We start from the raw sequence: 27410 nt of genomic DNA, 5'->3' as shown, positions 1-27410 counted from the left end.
AAAATTACACTTAGATCTGGTTCCCTTCCTATGTATCTCATTTTTGTGTAAATATTGTAAGATCCAAAATCTGAAACACTTCTGATCTCAACCATTTAGACAGCAGTTATTTAATTTACATATATGTATGTAGTATTTTTGTATGTATAGATATATGCATATTTGGTGTTTGTCTCAGGATCAAATTTTGGACTTTGCCCATGCTAGGTAAGTACTTTGCCACTGAACTATATTACAAGCTTATATAAATCCATTTTTCATAAAAGAGAACATAGTAATCAAATAAAGAAGCAAATGATAGGTTAAAAGAACATTTTCTACTTATATAATGGACACGAGTTAATCTCTGAAATACATAAAAAATTCTAAACCTAGATAAATGGGAGCTTATGAACACAGAGGATACTTGTAAATAGCTATAATTTTGGCTCATGTGTTAAATGGTGTCTAATATCATATTCTAAAGATTTATTTTTATTTTATATGCATTGGTGTTTTGCTTGTATTATATGTATGTGTATCATGTGAGTGTAGTGATAGTAAAGGCCAGAAGAGGGTGTCAGTGTTACAGACTTACCTGTCATGTGATTGGGAATCAAATGCCAGTCCTCTGAAAGATCAGTTCTTTTTTTCTTTCTCTTTTTGTAATATTTTTATTGATTATTTGGGAATTTTACAACACAAATCCAGATCACACTCATTTTTCAGTCCTCTCAGGCTCACCCTCTCCAAAAAGAAAAAGAAGGAGGAGGAAGAGGAAGAGGAGGGGAGAGGGAGAATAGAGAAGGGAGAAGTAGTAGTTGTTCAATTTGTGTTGCTTATATTCTCAATGGCATATGATCAGAAGAAAAAGAAGAAGGAGAAGAAAGAAGAAGAAGAAGAAAGGAGGAAAAGGAAGGAGGAGGAAGGAGGAGGAAGAAGAGGAGGAAGAAGAGGAAGAAGAGGAGGAGGAAGAAGAAAAGAGGAAGAAGGAGGAGGAAGAGAAGAAGAAGAAGAAGAAGAAGAAGAAGAAGAAGAAGAAGAAGAAGAAAGAAGAAGAAGAAATAGTAGTAGTTCAATTTGTGTTGTCCTTATTCTCAATGGAACATGGTCAAACACCTGGTGACCAGCCCCCCTTAAAGAAGACTGAATCTTGCCCCACCTGCATTCCTACCAGAAGCCAACAGTTATAGAGAACTACACATTAGCATCTTTATTACAAATTTTCAGGGTTATCTTCTATGACTTTCTTTAGGCTGTTGCTTTTTTGGGGAGTGGGGGTGGGATTGAGGTAGGGGTTGCCATATAGGAGTTCTGTGTCTCAACTGTGAGTCTGCAATTGTCAATACCATGGCAAAGTAGCTTCCTTGCTTTTTTCTGTCAGTGGATCATGGATCGTGGACTTCCACATGATCTCTGACAACAGCATGTGCTCAGACTTCATCATGTGGCAGTACAGACCATGGACATCAACATAGCCCTCTGCTGCAGCACTGGCCATGGACACCATCTTAGCCCTTGGCAGCAACACAGGCCAAAGACATCAACATGGCTTCAGGTGCAGCCATTGTTTTTAACCACTGAGCAATCTCTCCAGACCTTCCCAACATAATTTATTAATAAGAGTGATGCAAATTAACATATTAAAGGGAAATTATTCTTTTACACCAACAAAAAAACATTTCAATAACATTTTGTTGGCAACAAATGTTAATTTATATACTTCTGTTTTAAATATAAAATGATAGCAATCCAGAGAAATTTTAGCACTAAAAGCAGAATTACACATGTACATTTTGATCCAGTAGTCCTATATCTTACAGTTATACTGAGAAATATATGAGTAATATATACACAATAGTACATAGAACTAGTGGTAACATTTCTAACAGTAAAAGGTACAACAATTTAATTTTATCTTGAGTTCAACAAAGCAACTCTTTCTTTTATTGGATATTTTATTTACATTTCAAATGTTGCCCCCTTTCCTGGTTTCCCCTGTGCAACCCCCCTATCCCATCCTCCCTTCCCCTGCTTCTCTGAGGTTGCTCACCCACCCACAAAGCAACTTTAAAAAATTGAAACCATAGGTGAAACTAGATAAAGAATATATTACATTTTTCATGTCTTGGTGTTAAATTTTTATATGTGATAATGTTACTATTTTTAAAGAGTACCTTTTAGAAATGTTATAATTTATTTCAGATATTTTAATACTTTAGCTAGTGAGAGCCTCTCAAAAGTTAACTCCCAAGGCCTTCTGTCACACTTTTAGTGATTACTATTTAAGCACTTTAGATTAAATTATGTTTGAAACTTATTTCAAAGTAAGCCAAAAGTATAGGGCAAGGTAGAGGTAAAGATAAAACAGGATTTACCCTTAGTTGAAAATTGTTTAATTCAGGTGATTTTGTTACTGTAGGTTCTCTTGTGTGTATGTTTAAATTTCCCACAAAAATGTTTAGAATTTACATATATGTAAATAGAGTTCCTTGAGAACAAGCACATGGGAATTAGGGTAGGAAATTGGACAAAAAATTCTTATGCACTATGTTCCTGATAAGTATAATACATAATCCCTTTGCAATATGTCTTATTTGTGCGCTTGCTCTCTTTCTTACCTGTATGTGTGTGTGTGTGTGTGTGTGTGTGAGTGTGAATGATACAGTATTTAAGATATATTTTTCTGTTATTTTAATTCTTAGGATTAAGATAATTTACACAATTTATAGTGATTATTTTTTGAGTCCCAATTACAAAAGATTTTGGATATCAAAATAATTGATGTAGAGGAAGTGAAAATTTTCTGTCACACTTTATATGACAGCCATATATTCTTTCAGGTTTTGCTTGGACATAAACCTAGATGTATCAGATGTAAAAGAATATTGAAAAGGGAAATTTTCTTTTTCAAATTGTAACATTGAAATTGTTCATTAATAATTGTAAGTAGGCTGTTCTGATAAATCGTAATTCTGATAAAATGTATAAAATCATATAGAAGAGTAAAACTGTTATCTTTAAAATATTTTTCTTCAGAGCCCTCATGCATTAGAAAGATATAGTATGATTTGTTTAGATATAGCCAGTAGCATTAACCATGATAATTTTGTGCTTTCTCTTTTACAAATAGGTTGATATCAAAATTGGAAGTTTTCTAGTTATTAGAAATTGAAAGTATGGCAGCAGAATTTATAAAGAGTTGTTGTAGAGGATGTCTCTATGGCGAAACAGAAAAGCAGAAGTGTGAGTATTATTTTGATTTTGGTAAACACTTAGTGCCTTCTTTGCCATTTTATAATATATGAATAAATTAGGAATGTCTTCTGACTTTGAAGGGAAGGTCAAAAGGGAAAGCATACTAGATCATTATTTCAGAAACTCCTAGGGACCCTGAAGTATAGTGGAGAGATTGATTAAATCAAACCACGAGACAATCCTGGATATTACTGTAAAGCAGATAGCATTTGCCATGGGAGCCTGAATAGGACTTAGCAAGCTGGTGGGAAGAAGGAAGTATGAAAATCTAAGAGTTGGACATAGACAGGTGAAAGAAATATAGTCAAGGTAAGGAGAAATGTGTGCACGGGGAACAATAAATTCTGAGAAATGTTTTGAAGCAAATAAAGATAACTTCTACTTTATTAAACATTAAAAATACCTTATGAGGAAATGATCACCGTGCTAGCTAATTTTGTGTTACCTTGACACAAGTTTGATTTATTTGGGAAGAGGGAACTTTAATTGAGAAATTTCTCCCACTAGATTTGCCTGTAGACAATCCTTTTGTGCATTTCGTTGATTGACTATTGATGTGTATGTATAGGGGGGATGGCACCTCATTGTGGGTAGTCCTGGTGGTCCTGGGTGCTATAAGAAATCAGTCTCGGGAAGACAATAAGCAGTACTCTCCATGGCTTCCGTTTTAGTCCCCTCCCTCAAGTTTCTACCCTGAGTTCCCTTGATGGTGGACTACAAGCTATAAGCTGAAATAAACCCTTTCCTCCTTAAGTTGATTTGGTCATGTAAAAAAACCCAAGAAGTCACTGAAGAAGAAACTCATAACTTTATCAAGTCTTGCATTTATGAAGAATTCCTAGACCAGCTATTTCCTTTTATATTGTAATGTTACTTATAGCTCTGGGGTTAAGATTAGAACTTTATTTTTTCTCTGGCATTTATTTCTTGTAGGGTAGAATTTAATTTATCTTTGGAAATGAAGTTTTATTAGTCCATTTTATGAAGGCAATAATACAGTACCTCTTTTATTATTGGATAAGAGGTTTATTTTGACTCACAGTTCTGAAGGTTAAAGGTGATGGTTTTTGTTGTTGTTGTTGGCAGTATCCTGAGGCAGTGAGTGCAGAGTATCATTTGATAGAAAAGTGGGAATGAATACATGTAACTTGGTTTCTCTCAGTCTCCTACAAAGCCACCATCATTCAATCATGGATTTTCTACCCTCTCAAAGGATACTAATCCCAAAGGCCCCACATCTAAAAACATGACTTAGTTTAAGTTTCCATAGAGAATTTTACATTCCTTACAGTGGGTATTGTGGGTTAATATCCTTACAGTAGGGATTAAATGTCAACATTTGGGGATACACTTAAACCTTTATCCAGTCCATAGCAGAAAGTTTCTTTTTTTACATTAAAATATTCCACAAATTCCTGTAGTATAATAGTTGTACTTCTATTCATTCTGCAGATAATACTATTATATATAAAGATCAGCTGTTCCTGTCCACTTTATCTTAAGTTGTACAGCTATGCATCTACTAGTTTAGCGAAAGATAAAATAGTCTATAGAAGCTCAGGCAGAGGCAGTTGCTAATATGATAAATATTTAGTCAGTATTCATTTTATTTAGTGATTTGGTGGAGAGTTTTATAGACTTGAAGATTTTTGTCTTCTCAGAATTATGTATTTAAGACTCAGGTTTACCCATAAAATTGACAAAGATTGCTTTGTTTATAGCATTTTAAGATGACTGGATTTTTTTTTTTTTACTTGAAGACACTACTTATTTAACTGTGAAATAAACTTGTTTTCCATCAATGAGCTTTTATGGCAGTAACTTTTAAGAACTTCTTTTCCTATTCAAATAGGATAATGCATTTTGACTGTAACATTAATTGATCAAATCTTGGTTGAACAAGATTAATGTAGATTCCAGAAGATGTTGTTAGAACTTAAGGGTAGCTTGAATCAGGATGTTTTTCTAAAATTATTTTATAAAGGCCCAGCAGTCACCAAACCTAGATACCATTGTAGATGTTAAGAAGTGCTTGCTGACAGGAGCCTGATACAGCTGTCTCCTGACAGGTTCTGCCAGAGCCTGACAAATAGAGGTGGATGCTCACAGCCAATCATTGGACTGAACAAGGGTTCCCCAGTGGAGGAGTTAGAAAAAGGACTGAAGGAGCTGAAGGGGTTTACAATCCTATAGGAAGAACAACAATACCAACCAACCAGACCCCCCGCCCCCCAAACTCCCCAGAGCTCCCAGTGACTAAACCACCAACCAAAGAGTACACATGGAGGGACCCATGGCTCCTTCTGCATATGTAGCAGAGGATGGTCTTGTCGGGCATTATTAGCTTTTGGTCCTGTAAAGGCTAGATTCTCCAGTATAGGGGAATGCCAAGGCAGGGAGGCGGGAGTGGGTGGGTGGGTAGGAGAATACCATCTTAGAAGCAGGGAGAGGGGGAATGGGATAGGGGGTTTCTGGGTGGGTGGGTGGGAATGGGGATAACATTTAAAATGCAAATAAAGAAAGTATCCAATAAAAAAAAAGTTCCAGGTGGCACATACTGTTTGTCCTAGCATTCAAGAAGCAGAAGCAAACAGCAGATTCAATCAGATCTCTGTGAATTCTAGGCAAGTGTGGTCTACAAAGTAATTTCCAGGTGAGATAAAGATACATAGTAAGACCTTATCTCAAAATAAAACAAAATAATAAACTGATTTAAAAAGTTCCAGCCATTTTGGGTTTAGATTATTATATATAATCTATATGCATAATTGTGACTTCTTTCTGATTTTTTTCTTCTTTTTAATGCAGTTTCTGTGGACAGAGACTTTAAAGCAACAGCCTCAAATAGCCAAAATACCATTGGTATACCTCCATTGACTTCTGTTTTAGTAAAGCCTCAAGTTGGCTGTAATGAAGATTATTTGCTTTCCAAATTACCATGTGATGGTAAAGAAGTACAATTTGTGGTGCCCAGGTTTAAATTATCTTATATTCAACCTAGGACACAAGGAATTCCTTCACATCTGGATGAACTGGAAGGTAAACAATAAAATATTAGGATTTAAAAGTCAGCATGAACCATTTAAGTGCTATTAATATTAATTTTTGCTTTTTATATCTTTCACACAAAATTTATACAAATATTTACAGTTTAAGGTTTATAAGTTATTTTCTGTAGAACAGCTTAATGAATAGTATTTTTGAAATAAACGATTGTAGAAACTGGTAATATAAAATAGCACATTTATATATAGTTTGGCTTAAAATGATTTATTTTTATTTATATATGTGAATATGTTTATGTCTTTGTATACCACATACATTTGGATGCCTGTGGAGGCCAGATGAAGGTACTGGGAATTTTGGAGCCAGAGTTACAAGTGGTTGTGAGCTGCCAGTGTGGATGCTGGGAACTGAACTTGAGTCCCCTGGAAGAGCAACAGGTGCTTTTACCTATTGAGCTAGATCTCCAGTTCCTCCAGTTTGACTTTAAAAAATAGTTATATTATCCTAGAAAGAAAAAAAGTAAAGAATTTAATCAGTAAATAATGACACAGAAATAGTTTACTCACTATTTTCTAAAATTTGGTATAGTTAAAACAGGAAAAATTCCAAGCATATAAAAGAGTTGAAAGAAGGAATACTTTTATATCTAAAGCTTATATTGTCCCATTAACATTTTACTATACTTTTTTTAATTTTAATCATTAATCTATGTAACTCCATCCTTTCTGTCCAACATTAATCCCGTTTTTTGGCAGGAATAGGTGAAACATTTAAGAATGAACTGAGGCCAACAATATACTCCTTCTAAATATTTGTACATATTATTTATTGAATTTACCAATCTATTAACAACTTTATTTTAACTTATATCTTAAGTACAATGTACTTTCTAAAACTACTTTTGAATTTTGTGTGTATTTGTTCAGTTTCAAATATGTTACGTGTTCGATATTGACAAATACATATGATAGTATAGTTCAAACCCACATCAAGATACATATTACTTATTCTCATATTCTTTTTTCTGTTTCATCTTCTTTATCTTTTGGAATTCTGATTATATACGTTTTCACCTTTTGATATTATTCTATGTGTCTCTGAGACTCTTATTTTTTTCTTAATAATTTTCTTTGAGTTTGTGAATAATTGGCCCATTTTCAAGTTCATGGTCTCTCATTTGTCATCTTCATTCTGCTTTTACATTTATCTTCTGAATATTTTATTCTAAACATTGCATATTACAATTTGTGTTTGGTTCTTTTTTGTATACTTACTTTTTAACTTGCAATTTACCAGTATATTATTTTAAAGGAATTTTCTTTTATGGCTTTTGTGTTAATTTCTTTTTTTTTGATATACTTCTTTTTTATTTATAATGACTATCAATTTTATGAAATAAATTTAATGAAAAAAATGAAAATATAGCTTTCAGTGTCTCTGAAAATGTCAATCCTTCCCTCCCTCCCTCCCTCCCTCCCTCCCTCCTTTCCTTCCTTCCTTCCTTTTTTTTTTTGCCACTTGCATTTAACCTGTATTTCTTTTTTTTTAAATTTTTAATATTTTTTATTACATATTTTCCTCAATTACATTTCCAATGCTATCCCAAAAGTCCCCCATAGCGCCCCCCACTTCCCTACCCACCCATTCCCATTCTTTTGGCCCTGGCATTCCCCTATATTGGGGCATATAAAGTTTGCAAGTCCAATGGGCCTCTCTTTCCATTGATGGCCGACTAGGCCATCTTTCGATACATATGCAGCTAGAGACAAGAGCTCCAGGGTACTGGTTAGTTCATCATGTTGTTCCAACTATAGGGTTGCAGATCCCTTTAGCTCCTTGGGTACTTTCTCTAGCTTCTCCATTGGGAGCCCTGTGATACATCCAATAGCTGACTGTGAGCATCCACTCCTGTGTTTGCTAGGCCCCTGCATAGTCTCACAAGAGACAGCTATATTTGGGTCCTTTCAGCAAAATCTTGCTAGTGTATGCACTGGTGTCCGCGTTTAGAAGCTGATTATGGGATGGATCCCTGGATACGGCAGTCTCTAGATGGTCCATCCTTTCATCACAGCTCCAAACTTTGTCTCTGTAACTCCTTCCATGGGTGTTTTGTTCCCAATTCTAAGAAGGGGCACAGTGTCCACATTTTGGTCTTCATTCTTCTTGAGTTTCATGCGTTTAGTAAATTGTATCTTATATCTTGGGTATCCTAAGTTTTGGGCTAATATCCACTTATCAGTGAATACATATTGTGTGAGTTCCTTTGTGATTGTGTTACCTCACTCAAGATGATGCCCTCCAGGTCCATCCATTTGGCTAGGAATTTCATAAATTCATTGTTTTTAATAGCTGAGTAGTACTCCATTGTGTAAATGTACCATAATTTCTGTATCCATTCCTCTGTTGAGGGACATCTGGGTTCTTTCCAGCTTCTGGCTATTACAAATAAGGCTGCTATGAACATAGTGGAGCATGTGTCCTTTTTACCGGTTGGGACATCTTCTGGATATATGCCCAGGAGAGGTATTGCTGGATCTTCCGGTAGTACTATGTCCAATTTTCTGAGGAACCGCCAGACTGATTTCCAGAGTGGTTGTACAAGCTTGCAATCCCACCAACAATGGAAGAGTGTTCCTCTTTCTCCACATCCTCGCCAGCATCTGCTGTCACCTGAATTTTTGATCTTAGCCATTCTGACTGGTGTGAGGTGGAATCTCAGGGTTGTTTTGATTTGCATTTCCCTGATGATTAAGGATGTTGAACATTTTTTCAGGTGCTTCTCTGCCATTCGGTATTCTTCAGGTGAGAATTCTTTGTTCAGTTTTGAGCCCCATTTTTTAATGGGGTTATTTGACTTTCTGGAGTCCACCTTCTTGAGTTCTTTATATATATTGGATATTAGTCCCTTATCTGATTTAGGATAGGTGAAGATCCTTTCCCAATCTGTTGGTGGTTTTTTTTGTCTTATTGATGGTGTATTTTGCCTTGCAGAAGCTTTGAAGTTTCATGAGGTCCCACTTGTCAATTCTTGATCTTACAGCACAAGCCATTGCTGTTCTATTCAAGAATTTTTCCCCTGTGCCCATATCTTCAAGGCTTTTCCCCACTTTCTCCTCTATAAGTTTCAGTGTCTCTGGTTTTATGTGAAGTTCCTTGATCCACTTAGACTTGACCTTAGTACAAGGAGATAGGAATGGATCGATTCGCATTCTTCTACATGTTAACAACCAGTTGTGCCAGCACCATTTGTTGAAAATGCTGTCTTTCTTCCACTGGATGGTTTTAGCTCCCTTGTCGAAGATCAAGTGACCATAGGTGTGTGGGTTCATTTCTGGGTCTTCAATTCTATTCCATTGGTCTATTTGTCTGTCACTATACCAGTACCAGGCAGTTTTTAACACAATTGCTCTGTAGTAGAGCTTTAGGTTCGGCATGGTGATTCCACCAGAGGTTCTTTTATCCTTGAGAAGAGTTTTTGCTATCCTAGGTTTTTTGTTATTCCAGATGAATTTGCAGATTGCACTTTCTAATTCGTTGAAGAATTGATTTGGAATTTTGATGGGGATTGCATTGAATCTGTAGATTGCTTTTGGCAAGATAGCCATTTTTACAATGTTGATCCTGCCAATCCATGAGCATGGGAGATCTTTCCATCTTCAGAGATCTTCTATAATTTCTTTCTTCAGAGACTTGAAGTTTTTATTATACAGATCTTTCACTTCCTTAGTTAGAGTCACGCCAAGATATTTTATATTATTTGTGACTATTGAGAAGGGTGTTGTTTCCCTAATTTCTTTCTCAGCCTGTTTATTCTTTGTGTAGAGAAAGGCCATTGATTTGTTTGAGTTAATTTTATATCCAGCTACTTCACCAAAGCTGTTTATCAGGCTTAGAAGTTCTCTGGTGGAATTTTTAGGGTCACTTATATATACTATTATAACATCTGCAAAAAGTGATATTTTGACTTCATCTTTTCCAATTTGTATCCCTTTGATCTCCTTTTGTTGTCGAATTGCTCTGGCTAGGACTTCAAGTACAATGTTGAATAGGTATGGAGAAAGTGGACAGCCTTGTCTAGTCCCTGATTTTAGAGGGATTGCTTCAAGCTTCTGACCATTTACTTTGATTTTGGCTACTGGTTTGCTGTAGATTGCTTTTATCATGTTTAGGTATGGGCCTTGAATTCCTGATCTTTCCAAGACTTTAATCATGAATGGGTGTTGGATCTTGTCAAATGCTTTTTCTGCATCTAACGAGATGACCATGTGGTTTTTGTCTTTGAGTTTGTTTATATACTGGATTACGTTGATGGATTTCCGTATATTGAACCATCCCTGCATCCCTGGGATGAAACCTACTTGGTCAGGATGGATGATTGTTTTGATGTGTTCTTGGATTCGGTTAGCAAGAACTTTATTGAGGATTTTTGCATCAATATTCATAAGGGATATTGGTCTGAAGTTTTCTATCTTTGTTGGGTCTTTTTGTGGTTTAGGTATCAGAGTAATTGTGGCTTCATAGAATGAGTTGGGCAGAGTACCTTCTGTTTCTATTTTGTGGAATAGTTTGTGAAGAACTGGGATTAGATCTTCTTTGAAGGTCTGATAGAACTCTGCACTAAACCCATCTGGTCCTGGGCTTTTGTCGGTTGGGAGACTATTAATGACTGCTTCTATTTCTTTGGGGGATATAGGGCTGTTTAGATCATTAACCTGATCTTGATTCAACTTTGGTACCTGGTATCTGTCTAGGAACTTCTCCATTTCATCCAGGTTCTCCAGTTTTGTTGAGTATAGCCTTTGGTAGAAGGATCTGATGGTGTTTTGGATGTCTTCAGGATCTGTTGTTATGTCTCCTTTTTCATTTCTGATTTTGTTAATTAGGATGCTTTCCCTGTGCCCTCTAGTGAGTCTGGCTAAGGGTTTATCTATCTTGTTGATTTTCTCAAAGAACCAGCTCCTTGATTGGTTGATTCTTTGAATAGTTCTTCTTGTTTCCACTTGGTTGATTTCGCCCCTGAGTTTGATTATTTCCTGCCGTCTACTCCTCTTGGGTGAGTTTGCTTCCTTTTGTTCTAGTGCTTTTAGGTGTGTTGTCAAGTTGCTAATGTGTGCTCTCTCTAGTTTCTTTTTGGAGGCACTCAGAGCTATGAGTTTTCCTCTTAGAAATGCTTTCATTGCGTCCCATAAGTTTGGGTATGTTGTGGCTTCATTTTCTTTCTTTTTTTTTTTTTAAACTTTTAAAGTAGGGTGCATTTTAATACTGATACAACAGCAATAGCAGCTTTATAAAAAAATTTTTTTTAAAGATTTATTTATTTATTGTATGTAAGTACACTGTAGCTATCTTCAGACATACCAGACGAGGGCATCAGTTCTCTTTACAGATGGTTGTGAGCCACCATGTGGTATCTGGGATTTGAACTCAGGATCTTTGGAAGAGCAGTCAGTGTTCTTAACTGCTGAGCCATCTCTCTAGTCCCTATAACTGTTTTACCTGTAAGATTTCTATTTTTTTGAGGCAGGTTCTTAACAAGTTGCCCAGGCTTCCTTCCACCTCAGTTTTCCAAGTAACTGGGACAACTGGCAAAAGCCACCATGCCCATCCTAGGTTTTTTTTTTTTTTTAAACGAGCCTTTTATGCCAGAAGAATGATCAAATGTATACAGTATATAGTGGTTCATTACCATTGTAAACATTATAGCTGCCCATAAAATGACATTCTACTACAAACCCTTACTTTATTTTCAGTGATCATTTCCCTTATTTTTAAATAATATCAAACTAGTTAGCATCCTTAAAACTCTCTGCTGGATTTGGAGGTGCTTGCCTTAGTGCTAGCATGCAGTATGTGGGGGGATGAAGAGATAAAATTCAAGGTTGCCCATGGCTAAACAGCTCCTGGACAGAGTGGGCTCCATGAAAACCTGTCTCAAACCACAAAGAAAGTATCTTCTAGCTGGTTCTAGATGTATCTCTTCTATATTATAAACATTCATGTGGATCTTATAAACAAAACTGCCTCTTAGGTACTAAACACTGTCCCTAGGACCACTTTCCAGTCTGATGACTTTCCAACACCACCATTTGGCATCTCAAAGCACTATCATTCAATAGAAATAATGGGATTTCTGGAAATACACCTCTATGCTCTGTCTCTTTCCTACCATTGTGCAATAACAGCATCAGAGGAGATACTGGGGCTGGGAGCATGGCTCAGATCACTTGCAAGAAGCACTTGCCAGGTTGCTCAAAGCCCCGAGGCTCCTCTGCACTGGAAAAGAAAGACAGCTACTTCTGCACCTTGAGCGATACTCACTTTAATGGAAATGATCCATCTACTCCCCTTAGAACATATGTGATGGCTTCCTGGCTGAAGCTACATAGTGTTCAGTGCTACAAAGACATGTAGTAAACCATGGGATTCCAGAAATAAATTGCAATTTTTCAGGAATGGACAAACAAGGTAGCTAGGTAAAATATAAGGTTTCAGTTAAGTGTGAATTTCAGAGAATAAGACACATATACATAGGTATGATGAATGATCAGTTAGTTTTGTCGTCACTGTGATGAAATAGCTGAGAAAAGGGAGGGTTCCTTTGGCTTATAGTTGTACCACACAATCTGTTGTGGAAGGGAAGGGATCAAGAGCTGCATCCACAGCTCAGGGAAGTCTATCCCTGAGGGTAGGTTATCCGATCTCAATTAACCCAATCAAGATGGAAAGCCATCTTTCAGGTAATTATAGATAACATGACGTATATAACTGATATTAACCATCACATGAATGAGTGTGTGTAGGCGTACGTTTGTGTGTTAGTACTGGGGTTTGAACCTAGGGCCATGAACATTCGAGAGAAGCGCTATATTCCTGAACTCCTGCAAAGAATTAAATGTAGTTTTTAAATGTAAGTGCGCCTCATTCAATATTAAGGAGATATTTCTACTAGTTAAGCACATTCTTGGCCTTGAGTTCTATGTAACACTCAAATATTTGTTGTTTAGTAGGGCAGATTTATTCTTTTTTTTTTTTTAAATATTCCGTTCGAATTTTATTTCACATATCCATAATTCTTTTTTTTAAATTGTACTCTTTTTCTTTTTTTTTTTTTGATTTTTAATATTTTTATTACATATTTTCCTCAATTACATTTCCAATGCTATCCCAAAAGTCCCCCATAGCGCCCCCCACTTCCCTACCCACCCATTCCCATTCTTTTGGCCCTGGCATTCCCCTATATTGGGGCATATAAAGTTTGCAAGTCCAATGGGCCTCTCTTTCCATTGATGGCCGACTAGGCCATCTTTCGATACATATGCAGCTAGAGACAAGAGCTCCTGGGTTCTGGTTAGTACATCATGTTGTTCCAACAATAGGGTTGCAGATCCCTTTAGCTCCTTGGGTACTTTCTCTAGCTTCTCCATTGGGAGCCCTGTGATACATCCAATAGCTGACTGTGTACATCCACTCCTGTGTTTGCTAGGCCCCGGCATCGTCTCACAAGAGACAGCTATATTTGGGTCCTTTCAGCAAAATCTTACTAGTGTATGCACTGGTGTCCGCGTTTAGAAGCTGATTATGGGATGGATCCCTGGATACGGCAGTCTCTAAATGGTCCATCCTTTCATCACAGCTACGAACTTTGTCTCTGTAACTCCTTCCCTGTTTTGTTCCCAATTCTAAGAAGGGGCACAGTGTCCACACTTTGGTCTTCATTCTTCTTGAGTTTCATGCGTTTATCAAATTGTATCTTATATCTTGGGTATCCTAAGTTTTGGGCTAATATCCACTTATCAATGAATACATATTGTGTGAGTTCTTTTGTGATTGTGTTACTTCACTCAAGATGATGCCTTCCAGGTCCATCCATTTGGCTAGGAATTTCATAAATTCATTGTTTTTAATAGCTGAGTAGTACTCCATTGTGTAAATGTACCATAATTTCTGTATCCATTCCTCTGTTGAGGGACATCTGGGTTCTTTCCAGCTTCTGGCTATTATAAATAGGGCTGCTATGAACATAGTGGAGCATGTGTCCTTTTTACCGGTTGGAACATCTTCTGGATATATGCCCAGGAGAGGTATTGCTGGATCCTCCGGTAGTACTATGTCCAATTTTCTGAGGAACCGCCAGACTGATTTCCAGAGTGGTTGTACAAGCTTGCAATCCCACCAACAATGGAGGAGTGTTCCTCTTTCTCCACATCCTCGCCAGCATCTGCTGTCACCTGAATTTTTTTTTTTTTTAATATTTTTATTACATATTTTCCTCAATTACATTTCCAATACTATCCCAAAAGTCCCCCATAGCGCCCCCCACTTCCCTACCCACCCATTCCCATTCTTTTGGCCCTGGCATTCCCCTATATTGGGGCATATAAAGTTTGCAAGTCCAATGGGCCTCTCTTTCCATTGATGGCCGACTAGGCCATCTTTCGATACATATGCAGCTAGAGACAAGAGCTCCAGGGTTCTGGTTAGTACATCATGTTGTTCCAACAATAGGGTTGCAGATCCCTTTAGCTCTTTGGGTACTTTCTCTAGCTTCTCCATTGGGAGCCCTGTGATACATCCAATAGCTGACTGTGAACATCCACTCCTGTGTTTGCTAGGCCCCGGCATCGTCTCACAAGAGACAGCTATATTTGGGTCCTTTCAGCAAAATCTTGCTAGTGTATGCAATGGTGTCAGCGTTTAGAAGCTGATTATGGGACGGATCCCTGGATACAGCAGTCTCTAAATGGTCCATCCTTTCATCACAGCTACGAACTTTGTCTCTGTAACTCCTTCCCTGGGTGTTTTGTTCCCAATTCTAAGAAGGTGCACAGTGTCCACACTTTGGTCTTCATTCTTCTTGAGTTTCATGCGTTTATCAAATTGTATCTTATATCTTGGGTATCCTAAGTTTTGGGCTAATATCCACTTATCAATGAATACATATTGTGTGAGTTCTTTTGTGATTGTGTTACTTCACTCAAGATGATGCCTTCCAGGTCCATCCATTTGGCTAGGAATTTCATAAATTCATTGTTTTTAATAGCTGAGTAGTACTCCATTGTGTAAATGTACCATAATTTCTGTATCCATTCCTCTGTTGAGGGACATCTGGGTTCTTTCCAGCTTCTGGCTATTATAAATAGGACTACTATGAACATAGTGGAGCATGTGTCCTTTTTACCGGTTGGAACATCTTCTGGATATATGCCCAGGAGAGGTATTGCTGGATCCTCCGGTAGTACTATGTCCAATTTTCTGAGGAACCGCCAGACTGATTTCCAGAGTGGTTGTACAAGCTTGCAATCCCACCAACAATGGAGGAGTGTTCCTCTTTCTCCACATCCTCGCCAGCATCTGCTGTCACCTGAATTTTTGATCTTAGCCATTCTGACTGGTGTGAGGTGGAATCTCAGGGTTGTTTTGATTTGCATTTCCCTGATGATTAAGGATGTTGAACATTTTTTCAGGTGCTTCTCTGCCATTCGGTATTCCTCAGGTGAGAATTCTTTGTTCAGTTCTGAGCCCCATTTTTTAATGGGGTTATTTGACTTTCTGGAGTCCACCTTCTTGAGTTCTTTATATATATTGGATATTAGTCCCTTATCTGATTTAGGATAGGTGAAGATCCTTTCCCAATCTGTTGGTGGTTTTTTTGTCTTATTGATGGTGTCTTTAGCCTTGCAGAAGCTTTGTAGTTTCATGAGGTCCCACTTGTCAATTCTCGATCTTACAGCACAAGCCATTACTGTTCTATTCAGGAATTTTTCCCCTGTGCCCATATCTTCAAGGCTTTTCCCCACTTTCTCCTCTATAAGTTTCAGTGTCTCTGGTTTTATGTGAAGTTCCTTGATCCACTTAGACTTGACCTTAGTACAAGGAGATAGGAATGGATCGATTCGCATTCTTCTACATGTTAACAACCAGTTGTGCCAGCACCATTTGTTGAAAATGCTGTCTTTCTTTCACTGGATGTTTTTAGCTCCCTTGTCGAAGATCAAGTGACCATAGGTGTGTGGGTTCATTTCTGGGTCTTCAATTCTATTCCATTGGTCTATTTGTCTGTCACTATACCAGTACCATGCAGTTTTTATCACAATTGCTCTGTAGTAGAGCTTTAGGTCCGGCATGGTGATTCCACCAGAGGTTCTTTTATCCTTGAGAAGAGTTTTTGCTATCCTAGGTTTTTTGTTATTCCAGATGAATTTGCAGATTGCACTTTCTAATTCGTTGAAGAATTGATTTGGAATTTTGATGGGGATTGCATTGAATCTGTAGATTGCTTTTGGCAAGATAGCCATTTTTACAATGTTGATCCTGCCAATCCATGAGCATGGGAGATCTTTCCATCTTCAGAGATCTTCTATAATTTCTTTCTTCAGAGACTTGAAGTTTTTATTATACAGATCTTTCACTTCCTTAGTTAGAGTCACGCCAAGATATTTTATATTATTTGTGACTATTGAGAAAGGTGTTGTTTCCCTAATTTCTTTCTCAGCTTGTTTATTCTTTGTGTAGAGAAAGGCCATTCATTTGTTTGAGTTAATTTTATATCCAGCTACTTCACCGAAGCTGTTTATCAGGCTTAGGAGTTCTCTGGTGGAATTTTTAGGGTCACTTATATATACTATCATATCATCTGCAAAAAGTGATATTTTGACTTCATCTTTTCCAATTTGTATCCCTTTGATCTCCTTTTGTTGTCGAATTGCTCTGGCTAGGACTTCAAGTACAATGTTGAATAGGTATGGAGAAAGTGGACAGCCTTGTCTAGTCCCTGATTTTAGAGGGATTGCTTCAAGCTTCTGACCATTTACTTTGATTTTGGCTACTGGTTTGCTGTAGATTGCTTTTATCATGTTTAGGTATGGGCCTTGAATTCCTGATCTTTCCAAGACTTTAATCATGAATGGGTGTTGGATCTTGTCAAATGCTTTTTCTGCATCTAACGAGATGACCATGTGGTTTTTGTCTTTGAGTTTGTTTATATACTGGATTACGTTGATGGATTTCCGTATATTGAACCATCCCTGCATCCCTGGGATGAAACCTACTTGGTCAGGATGGATGATTGTTTTGATGTGTTCTTGGATTCGGTTAGCAAGAACTTTATTGAGGATTTTTGCATCAATATTCATAAGGGATATTGGTCTGAAGTTTTCTATCTTTGTTGGGTCTTTTTGTGGTTTAGGTATCAGAGTAATTGTGGCTTCATAGAATGAGTTGGGCAGAGTACCTTCTGTTTCTATTTTGTGGAATAGTTTGTGAAGAACTGGGATTAGATCTTCTTTGAAGGTCTGATAGAACTCTGCACTAAACCCATCTGGTCCTGGGCTTTTGTCGGTTGGGAGACTATTAATGACTGCTTCTATTTCTTTGGGGGATATAGGGCTGTTTAGATCATTAACCTGATCTTGATTCAACTTTGGTACCTGGTATCTGTCTAGGAACTTCTCCATTTCATCCAGGTTCTCCAGTTTTGTTGAGTATAGCCTTTGGTAGAAGGATCTGATGGTGTTTTGGATGTCTTCAGGATCTGTTGTTATGTCTCCTTTTTCATTTCTGATTTTGTTAATTAGGATGCTTTCCCTGTGCCCTCTAGTGAGTCTGGCTAAGGGTTTATCTATCTTGTTGATTTTCTCAAAGAACCAGCTCCTTGATTGGTTGATTCTTTGAATAGTTCTTCTTGTTTCCACTTGGTTGATTTCACCCCTGAGTTTGATTATTTCCTGCAGTCTACTCCTCTTGGGTGAATTTGCTTCCTATTGTTCTAGTGCTTTTAGGTGTGTTGTCAAGCTGCTAATGTGTGCTCTCTCTAGTTTCCTTTTGGAGGCACTCAGAGCTATGAGTTTTCCTCTTAGAAATGCTTTCATTGCGTCCCATAAGTTTGGGTATGTTGTGGCTTCATTTTCATTGAACTCTAAAAAGTCCTTAATTTCTTTCTTTATTCCTTCCTTGACCAAGGTATCATTGAGAAGAGTGTTGTTCAGTTTCCACGTGAAGGTTGGCTTTCTATTATTTATTTTGTTATTGAAGATCAGCCTTAGTCCATGGTGATCTGATAGGATGCATGGGACAATTTCAATATTTTTGTATCTGTTGAGGCCTGTTTTGTGACCAATTATGTGGTCAATTTTGGAGAAGGTACCATGAGGTGCTGAGAAGAAGGTATATCCTTTTGTTTTAGGATAGAATGTTCTGTAGATATCTGCCAGATCCATTTGATTCATAATTTCTCTTAGTTTCACTGTGTCCCTGTTTAGTTTCTGTTTCCATGATCTGTCCATTGGTGAAAGTGGTGTGTTGAAGTCTCCCACTATTATTGTATGAGGTGCAATGTGTGCTTTGAGATTTACTAAAGTTTCTTTAATGAATGTGGCTGCCTTTGTATTTGGAGCATAGATATTCAGGATTGATAGTTCCTCTTGGAGGATTTTACCTTTGATGAGTATGAAGTGTCCCTCCCTGTCTTTTTTAATGACTTTGGGTTGGAAGTCAATCTTATCAGATATTAGAATGGCTACTCCAGCTTGTTTCTTCATGCCATTTGCTTGGAAAATTGTTTTCCAGCCTTTCATTCTGAGGTAGTGTCTATCCTTTTCTCTGAGATGAATTTCCTGCAAGCAGCAAAATGTTGGGTCTTGTTTGTGTAGCCAGTTTGTTAGTCTATGTCTTTTTATCGGGGAGTTGAGTCCATTGATATTAAGAGATATTAAGGAGAAGTAATTGTTGTTTCCTGTTATTTTTGTTGTTAAAGTTGGCATTTTGTTCTTGTGGCTGTCTTGTTTTAGGTTTGTTGAGGGATTACCTTCTTGTTGTTTCTAGGGCGTGGTTCCTGTCCTTGTATTGGTTTTTTTCTGTTATTATCCTTTGAAGGGCTGGATTCGTGGAGAGATAATGTGTGAATTTGGTTTTGTCGTGGAATACTTTGGTTTCTCCATCTATGTTAATTGAGAGTTTGGCTGGGTATAGTAGCCTGGGCTGGAATTTGTGTTCTTTTAGTGTCTGTATAACATCCGTCCAGGATCTTCTGGCTTTCATAGTCTCTGGTGAAAAATCTGGTGTAATTCTGATAGGCTTGCCTTTATATGTTACTTGGCCTTTTTCTCTTACTGCTTTTAGTATTCTATCTTTATTTAGAGCATTTGTTGTTCTGATTATAATGTGTCGGGAGGTATTTCTTTTCTGGTCCAGTCTATTTGGAGTTCTGTAGGCTTCTTGTATGTTCATGGGCATCTCTTTCTTTAGATTTGGGAAGTTTTCTTCTATAATTTTGTTGAAGATGTTTGCTGGTCCTTTGAGTTGAAAATCTTCATTCTCATCCACTCCTATTATCCGTAGGTTTGGTCTTCTCATTGTGTCCTGTATTTCTTGGATGTTTTGAGTTAGGATCTTTTTGCATTTTACATTTTCCTTGATTGTTGTGCCGATGTTCTCTATGGAATCTTCTGCACCTGAGATTCTCTCTTCCATCTCTTGTATTCTGTTGCTGATGCTCGTATCTATGGTTCCAGATTTCTTTCCTAGGGTTTCTATCTCCAGTGTTGCCTCATTTTGGGTTTTCTTTATTGTGTCTACTTCCCTTTTTAGGTCTAGTATGGTTTTGTTCATTTCCATCATCTGTTTGGATGTGTTTTCCTGTTTTTCTGTAAGGACTTCTACCTGTTTGATTATGTTATCCTGTTTTTCTTTAAGGATTTGTAACTCTTTAGCAGTGTTCTCCTGCAATTCTTTAAGGAATTTTTGTGCTTCCTCTTTATTGTCTTCTGCCTGTTTAGCAGTGTTCTCCTGCATTTCTTTAAGTGTGTTATTAAAGTCCTTCTTGAAGTCCTCTATCATCATCAGGAGATATGCTTTTAAATCCGTGTCTAGCTTTTCCGGTGTGTTGGGGTGCCCTGGACTGGGCGAAGTGGGGGTGCTGGGTTCTGATGATGGTGAGTGGTCTTGGTTTCAGCAGTCCCAAAATCCTGCGGCGGGGGTCGTGGGTAGCTGGCGGGTGTCAGGCAACCCTGCTCTCCCGCTACCCCGGCGCTGATCCGGCCGGATTAGGCCTGTTGCCCTACTCAGGCCGGTTTCTGCTGGCAGATTTATTCTTAAAGCTTTTTTTGTGTGTTTTATCTGAAATTCAAATTTAAATAGAGTACCTTATACTGTCATTTGCTAAGTCTGACAGCTTTAGACTAGCAAGCCTGAAGTCCAGTGGCAGCTACATCACTGCCAGAATATGCAGGCTGGTAAGGAGCCAAGCGGGGACCAGGCTTCCTGATAAAACTGCCACAGACCACAGAGGATCCTTGACAAGGCATTCTGGAAAATAGAGAGTTCATGCTGAAACCATGAAGAATTTGACTGCTGGAACATGGACAGCAGATATAATAGCAAGCACTAAAGGCTGAAGGTATACTTCAGGGTGTATGTACTTAGCATGTGTGAGGCCCTGGGTTCAGCGCCAAAGAGAGGAAGCAGAGGGATGAGAAGAAGGAAAGGAGGAAGAAGAGGAGAAAGAAAAAGAAGAAAGAAGACTCAGACTATGTTCTTAATGTCATATCTTCCATTATATAACAAATTATTTATACCGTTAGTATTTCCTAACATATATATTAATTTTGTGTGTTGAAGGGGCACATATCATAGTTCTTTTCTTCCCTCCATTTGGGTCCTGGGTTTAGAACTTGAGTCACTAGGCTTGGTGGCAAGTGTCTTTATCCATTGAGCCATATTGCCAGCCCCTATGGAATTAAATTTGAACAGCTACTGTAACCTAAATTGGGTAATTTCTAGATAAACATTAGTTTGCAGACTGAATTTTCTCATCTGGTCCCCTTACCATCATGAACGCCAGAAAATATCTAAATGCTTTTATGCTATACTATGTGTAGGCTCCAGACATACTCTGAGTCTCTCAGAAGAATTACACTCATAGTTACACATATTTTAGTACATTAACATTTGGGCGGTTGGTCTTTCATTTTGTGTTTCACTCCCGGGAGTCAGGCCGAGTTGCTCTCAGTTTTGCACATCAAAGCTGCTTGTAGAAAGTGGCAGAGATTGAGTGGGGCTTTGAGGATGAGCCAGCTGAAACTTTCTCCTTAAGGCCCGAGTCATGACAGGAGTGAGTCCAGTTCCTGTATCCATGTTTTCTTTATTGTTCAGAGGGGTCCCACCTGGGCTCCTTTCTACCTGGACTTTTCTCAGCAGCTTCCGGAGATCCATTTGGCTTTTCCCAGGAGTGATTAAGACATTTTTAATTCGAGGTGCTGACACCCTGGAGTTAGGTTTCAGAGCAACACGTTGCAGATCAGAGACAGTAACTAGTGGAGTACGTTCCTCTGGTGGTGATAGTACAAGCTTCTTTCTTTTGTCAACACTCTGTGTCTTTTTTAATTTCACAGTGAGTAGATCTTTAACTGTTATATGCATGGGTCCATCTTTCTTTAATGGTTCAACCTGAAGTGCTTTAGTGGTACCAGATTTTCTGAGCAGCAAAGGTGCTAAAGGTGCTGGAGGTGGAGGGAGAGGGGGAGGAGGGGGAGGAGGAGGAGGAGGAAGATGACTGGCTGGCTGTGGCTCTGTGGAAGAAAGCATGGTTTGGGATTCCTCATACGTCGTTGGAGCACAGGCAGGCAGAGTTGTAAGTTTATCACTCGGGCAACACTTGTGACAACAGCTTGAACAGGATGAGTTTTCTGAGATGCTCTTCAGGTTTTCTTGGAGCTTGCACAATTCCCTTTTCAAAACACACAGTTGTTGTTTTAGACTGTGAAGTTCTCTGTGGTAGACTCGGGATGGGAAGAGGGCATCTTTCAATACTTCTAAACTCTGGGTTACACAGGTCTGACAGCAACTGTATATGCACCATGCTCTATTTGTCCAAAGGTTTATTGCGTCTTTGATGTTAGGAAATCTGAAGTTCCAAGATGGTCTTAGCCAGTTTCTGCTTTGGGGAATATCTGCTGCAGAAGTAACCACTCTTTCCGGTGCAGGGAGGGGAGGGGAAGGTGTCAATAACTTAGGAGAGACCATAGAGGCTTCTTTCTTCTTAAACATTCGTTTGGCTTTGGCTTTTAGCTTTCTTCTTCGCTGTTTGTACTTGGGCATGATTTTAGTCTAAGAGCCTGGGGATTAGACGAAGTTCGGGCCTAAGCCTTTTCCACACCATAAAGAAAATTTCAAAATTAAATCCTTGCCGAGGAGCGGCCAATCGTACAAGTGGTCTCTACAGGGTTCGTTGTCTTGAAAGGGTGGCTTCATTTTCATTGAACTCTAAAAAGTCCTTAATTTCTTTCTTTATTCCTTCCTTGACCAAGGTATCATTGAGAAGAGTGTTGTTCAGTTTCCACGTGAATGTTGGCTTTCTATTATTTATTTTGTTATTGAAGATCAGCCTTAGTCCATGGTGATCTGATAGGATGCATGGGACAATTTCAATATTATTGTATCTGTTGAGGCCTGTTTTGTGACCAATTATGTGGTCAATTTTGGAGAAGGTACCATGAGGTGCTGAGAAGAAGGTATATCCTTTTGTTTTAGGATAGAATGTTCTGTAGATATCTGCCATATCCATTTGATTCATAACTTCTGTTAGTTTCACTGTGTCCCTGTTTAGTTTCTGTTTCCATGATCTGTCCATTGGTGAAAGTGGTGTGTTGAAGTCTCCCACTATTATTGTATGAGGTGCAATGTGTGCTTTGAGATTTACTAAAGTTTCTTTAATGAATGTGGCTGCCTTTGTATTTGGAGCATAGATATTCAGGATTGATAGTTCCTCTTGGAGGATTTTACCTTTGATGAGTATGAAGTGTCCCTCCCTGTCTTTTTTAATGACTTTGGGTTGGAAGTCAATCTTATCAGATATTAGAATGGCTACTCCAGCTTGTTTCTTCATACCATTTGCTTGGAAAATTGTTTTCCAGCCTTTCATTCTGAGGTAGTGTCTATCTTTTTCTCTGAGATGAGTTTCCTGTAAGCAGCAAAATGTTGGGTCTTGTTTGTGTAGCCAGTTTGTTAGTCTATGTCTTTTTATTGGGGAGTTGAGTCCATTGATATTAAGAGATATTAAGGAGAAGTAATTGTTGTTTCCTGTTATTTTTGTTGTTAAAGTTGGCATTCTGTTCTTGTGGCTGTCTTGTTTTAGGTTTGTTGAGGGATTACCTTCTTGTTGTTTCTAGGGCGTGGTTCCTGTCCTTGTATTGGTCTTTTCCTGTTATTATCCTTTGAAGGGCTGGATTCGTGGAGAGATAATGTGTGAATTTGGTTTTGTCGTGGAATACTTTGGTTTCTCCATCTATGTTAATTGAGAGTTTGGCTGGGTATAGTAGCCTGGGCTGGAATTTGTGTTCTTTTAGTGTCTGTATAACATCTGTCCAGGATCTTCTGGCTTTCATAGTCTCTGGTGAAAAATTTGGTGTAATTCTGATAGGCTTGCCTTTATATGTTACTTGGCCTTTTTCTCTTACTGCTTTTAGTATTCTATTTTTATTTAGTGCATTTGTTGTTCTGATTATTATGTGTTGGGAGGTATTTCTTTTCTGGTCCAGTCTATTTGGAGTTCTGTAGGCTTCTTGTATGTTCATGGGCATCTCTTTCTTTAGGTTTGGGAAGTTTTCTTCTATAATTTTGTTGAAGATGTTTGCTGGTCCTTTGAGTTGAAAATCTTCATTCTCATCCACTCCTATTATCCGTAGGTTTGGTCTTCTCATTGTGTCCTGTATTTCTTGGATGTTTTGAGTTAGGATCTTTTTGCATTTTACATTTTCCTTGATTGTTGTGCCGATGTTCTCTATGGAATCTTCTGCACCTGAGATTCTCTCTTCCATCTCTTGTATTCTGTTGCTGATGCTCGTATCTATGGTTCCAGATTTCTTTCCTAGGGTTTCTATCTCCAGTGTTGCCTCATTTTGGGTTTTCTTTATTGTGTCTACTTCCCTGTTGCGGCCCGCCCGCGGTCCACAACACGAACGGTTCAACTGAGAATGGCAGTTCCCTGCAAAGAGAGGTAACTAGATAGGGCGGAAGAAACAATGGAGTCAAGACAACATTCGGATCAAGACTCAATTTAATATTTCCAGACACTCAGTTTATAAAGGAAGGGGGAGGGAACCCAATTTCCCGCCAAGTAACTCAGGGTCCAGTAGCAGGACGAACACGTGTGTGCCTTCAGGCAGCAAGGTCAGGTTCCAGCAGTGGGCGTGGCAGGACGAATGAGCCGGTAGCTCCACCCTAGAGCAGGCAGGTTCCAGGCTGGGGGAAGGGAGACCACATTTCCCCCCATTAGATAACAAAAATAAAAATAAAAAAGGGGTGGCCTGTGGCAGAAAAATTATCTATGTTCAATAGTTCTGCCTGAGTTCCTAGGGCTAAAGAAAAAACCTATTTCCGTGGGATTCCTTAACTATTCTAATGGTAAACTGTATCTGGCTGAGAGTGTCTTAAAAGCACTGACTGAACTAGCAGCAGCCTACTGGGCTGTAGGCTCTGACTTTATAATGCTAATTAGTGCTGAATAGGTAGCTACCTGTTTGCCTTTTAAGTAGGGCGTTGGAACCCTGGCTGAGTTTAGCTAAACAATTTTAGAATAACACTGAACTGATAATTATCCACAATTTTGGGTGACAGGCAGGGGAAACAGTGAGAAGAGGTTAAGACCAGCTCTTTAGTACAAGGCCAATTGGCTTTTTTATTTTTTGGGTGGGAGGCAGTGAAGGGCCTGCTCTTACAACAGCAAGGTCTCCAATCTCTCTCCCCCCTATTAATTAAGTTTAAATAGGCAATGCTTAACAGAGGTGATCAAAGATTTTCTCATCCGTAGATGAGTGGGCCTTTAACCTTGACTTGGGTGGACATTAACCTGATTCCTCCCGTGAGTATCGTAACAACTCACATCTGTGGCTCTTGGTATCTTTTGGGGAGGGGAGGCAGAGCCGTAAGTATTTTGGTTTTTAGCTGGAGTCAGATACCAACCTCTTTCAAATCAGGTGTGTCGCACAGGGAACTCAGAAACGGTCAAATTGGACCTTCCCTCCGCAGTGATCTCCTGCGCCAAGCGGTACCCATACCGTATTCATATGATTATGAATCAGTATCGCAATTCTGAGTTATTGCGAGGCCTCTATGTGAGACTTGTCAACCTCAGATTTAGCAAGGCCTAGACAAGAATTATGTCAGTATTAACACCGTTAATTTTGGTTAAACTAGGAGCTGAAGGTCTTTTCTCTTCATCTCTGTTATTCCCAGTAGCCTGAGGAACTAAGGACACCTTGCAGTAACAGCAAGGGTGAAAAGCCAGAGGCCAGTTAAGGGACTAAGCCTACATCTATCAAAATAAGAACTAATCTTTGTAAATATATATGAAATTTCTACTTCCCTAGCTCTCCTGGTAAATCTAAATCTTATCTTAGACTGAAAAGCCACATGCTGGGATGTCCCTGGAAGGGAGATTAGCAGAACCACCTGTTTGCTCTTAGGGGCGGGGCGGAGAACCGGAGAATGTAGATTGACCTGCTTGAGAGAAGGAAGAATACTAAACAATTAGAGTGTAGTAATGTAAATTTTCTGTTTGGAGAAGTCAAGGTACTTTATTTGGATGCAAATTGTAAAGCTAAAGTTTATCTCCGGCCTTTTGTAGGGGAATTGGCTCAGAGGAAACAGTGTTTTTTGAGAGCTTCCACTCCCAGCTCAAGAGGAATTTTAGTCCTCAAGGTGATACTTACGAGGAGAGACAGAATCTGTGTTTACCTGACGAATTAATCTCTCTGGTAGCCACCGTGCTTCATCTTCATCTCGTGAAAAAACACAAACCGAGCCTCTTCCCCAAATTAGGACTGGATCTGGACCCTTCCATTTATTAGTCAGGGGGTCCTTCCATTTTACCAATGCATAAGAATTAGAAGTAACTGGGTGCCAGTGGCGTTCCGCTGCAGACTGACCTTTAATGTCAGTTTGCAAAAAGTTTAGGACAAATAAGGTAAAGGCAAGGTGAGCCTTTGGTGACCTTGGGGGATATAGATGCCCCTCTTTTGTTTTAAAAAGCCAATTTTTTAAGGTGCTATGAGCACGTTCAACTATTCCTTGTCCCATGGGGTTGTAAGGAATTCCAGTTTTATGTTTGATACCAAATTCTTTACAGAATGTAATAAAGTTTTTACTAGAATAAGATGGCCCGTTATCTGTCTTAATAAGCTTAGGCAACCCCATGGTATTAAAAAGGCTTGTAGGCAATGATCAATTACGTTTTTTGAAGCCTCCCCTGTATGCAGGGAAGCAAAGAGAAATCCTGAACAGGTATCAATGCAAACATGTATATATTTTAGTTTTCCAAATTCTGCATAATGGGTTATATCCATTTGCCAAATATGATTAGGCATAAGGCCTCTAGGATTGACTCCTAGATGTGGCACTGGGGATAATGTAATACATCTAGGACATTGTTTTACAATCATTCTTGCTTGCTCCTTAGTGATTTTATGTCGGAGCCTTAGGGTGTGGCTAGAGAGGTGAAACCTTTCATGATCACGTTGGGCCAGAGCCACAGGATTTGAAACTAAGGCTTCTCCTATTAGAGCCCTGTCAATGCGATCATTACCCTCGGCCAGAGGCCCAGGAAGACCAGAGTGAGACCGTATGTGGCCAATATAAAACGGATTTTTCCGGGCAAGAATGATGTTTTGCAATTCTGAAAATAAGGATCCTGATGGCGTAATGAAGTTAAACGTGCCACAGGTTTCTAATAAGGGTACTGATTGAGCAACATATAAACTGTCAGTAAAAATATTAAAAGCCTCATGTACAGACTGAAAGACCTTTAGCACTGCTGTTAATTCGGCTAGCTGAGCCGAGAGACCAGGAGTCTCTACAATAACCTGTTGATCATTAATAAGATATCCAGCTCGCCCTTTAGAGGAGCCATCAGTAAAAATCAATAGAGCATTATTTAAAGGCTGTAAAGAAGTCATCTTAGGAAATACCATATCATGTACATTTAAAAATTTTATTAACCTATCTTGAGGGTAGTGGTTGTCTATAATTCCACTAAACCCTATTTGTGCAAGCAACCAATCTGTACTATGCTGTTTCAGCCAAGTGTCTTGACTTACGCTGTAAGGCTGAACAATGATATCTGGCTCTTTTCCGAAATAAGTCAATGCCTGCCTTCTTCCAGTGATAATCATCTGAGC

The 27410-nt window shown here is 38.6% G+C and overlaps 1 protein-coding gene and 1 pseudogene across 2 annotated transcripts in view; one reads left to right on the top strand and one right to left on the bottom strand.

Moving 5' to 3' along the window:
- The window catches only part of Tc2n (tandem C2 domains, nuclear), a 108362-nt gene that overhangs the window by 6523 nt on the left and 74429 nt on the right, over window positions 1–27410 (top strand). For both annotated transcript variants that reach the window (XM_085830621.1, XM_085830620.1), the window contains exons 2-3: window positions 3113–3225; window positions 6046–6276. In XM_085830621.1, coding sequence (XP_085686747.1) covers window positions 3159–3225; window positions 6046–6276 — 298 coding nt within the window. In that variant the 5' untranslated portion in view covers window positions 3113–3158. The remainder of the gene's footprint in view (window positions 1–3112; window positions 3226–6045; window positions 6277–27410) is intronic.
- Window positions 20966–22335, bottom strand: LOC147001315 (proline-rich protein 11 pseudogene; annotated as a pseudogene).

The sequence above is a fragment of the Mus caroli genome, unplaced genomic scaffold, assembly GCF_978045245.1.
Source record: "Mus caroli unplaced genomic scaffold, Mus_caroli_1 scaffold_14, whole genome shotgun sequence".
Classification (NCBI taxonomy): Eukaryota; Metazoa; Chordata; class Mammalia; order Rodentia; family Muridae; genus Mus; species Mus caroli.
Note: the sequence above shows the minus strand (reverse complement) of the source record. Positions and strands in the feature narration are given on the sequence as shown.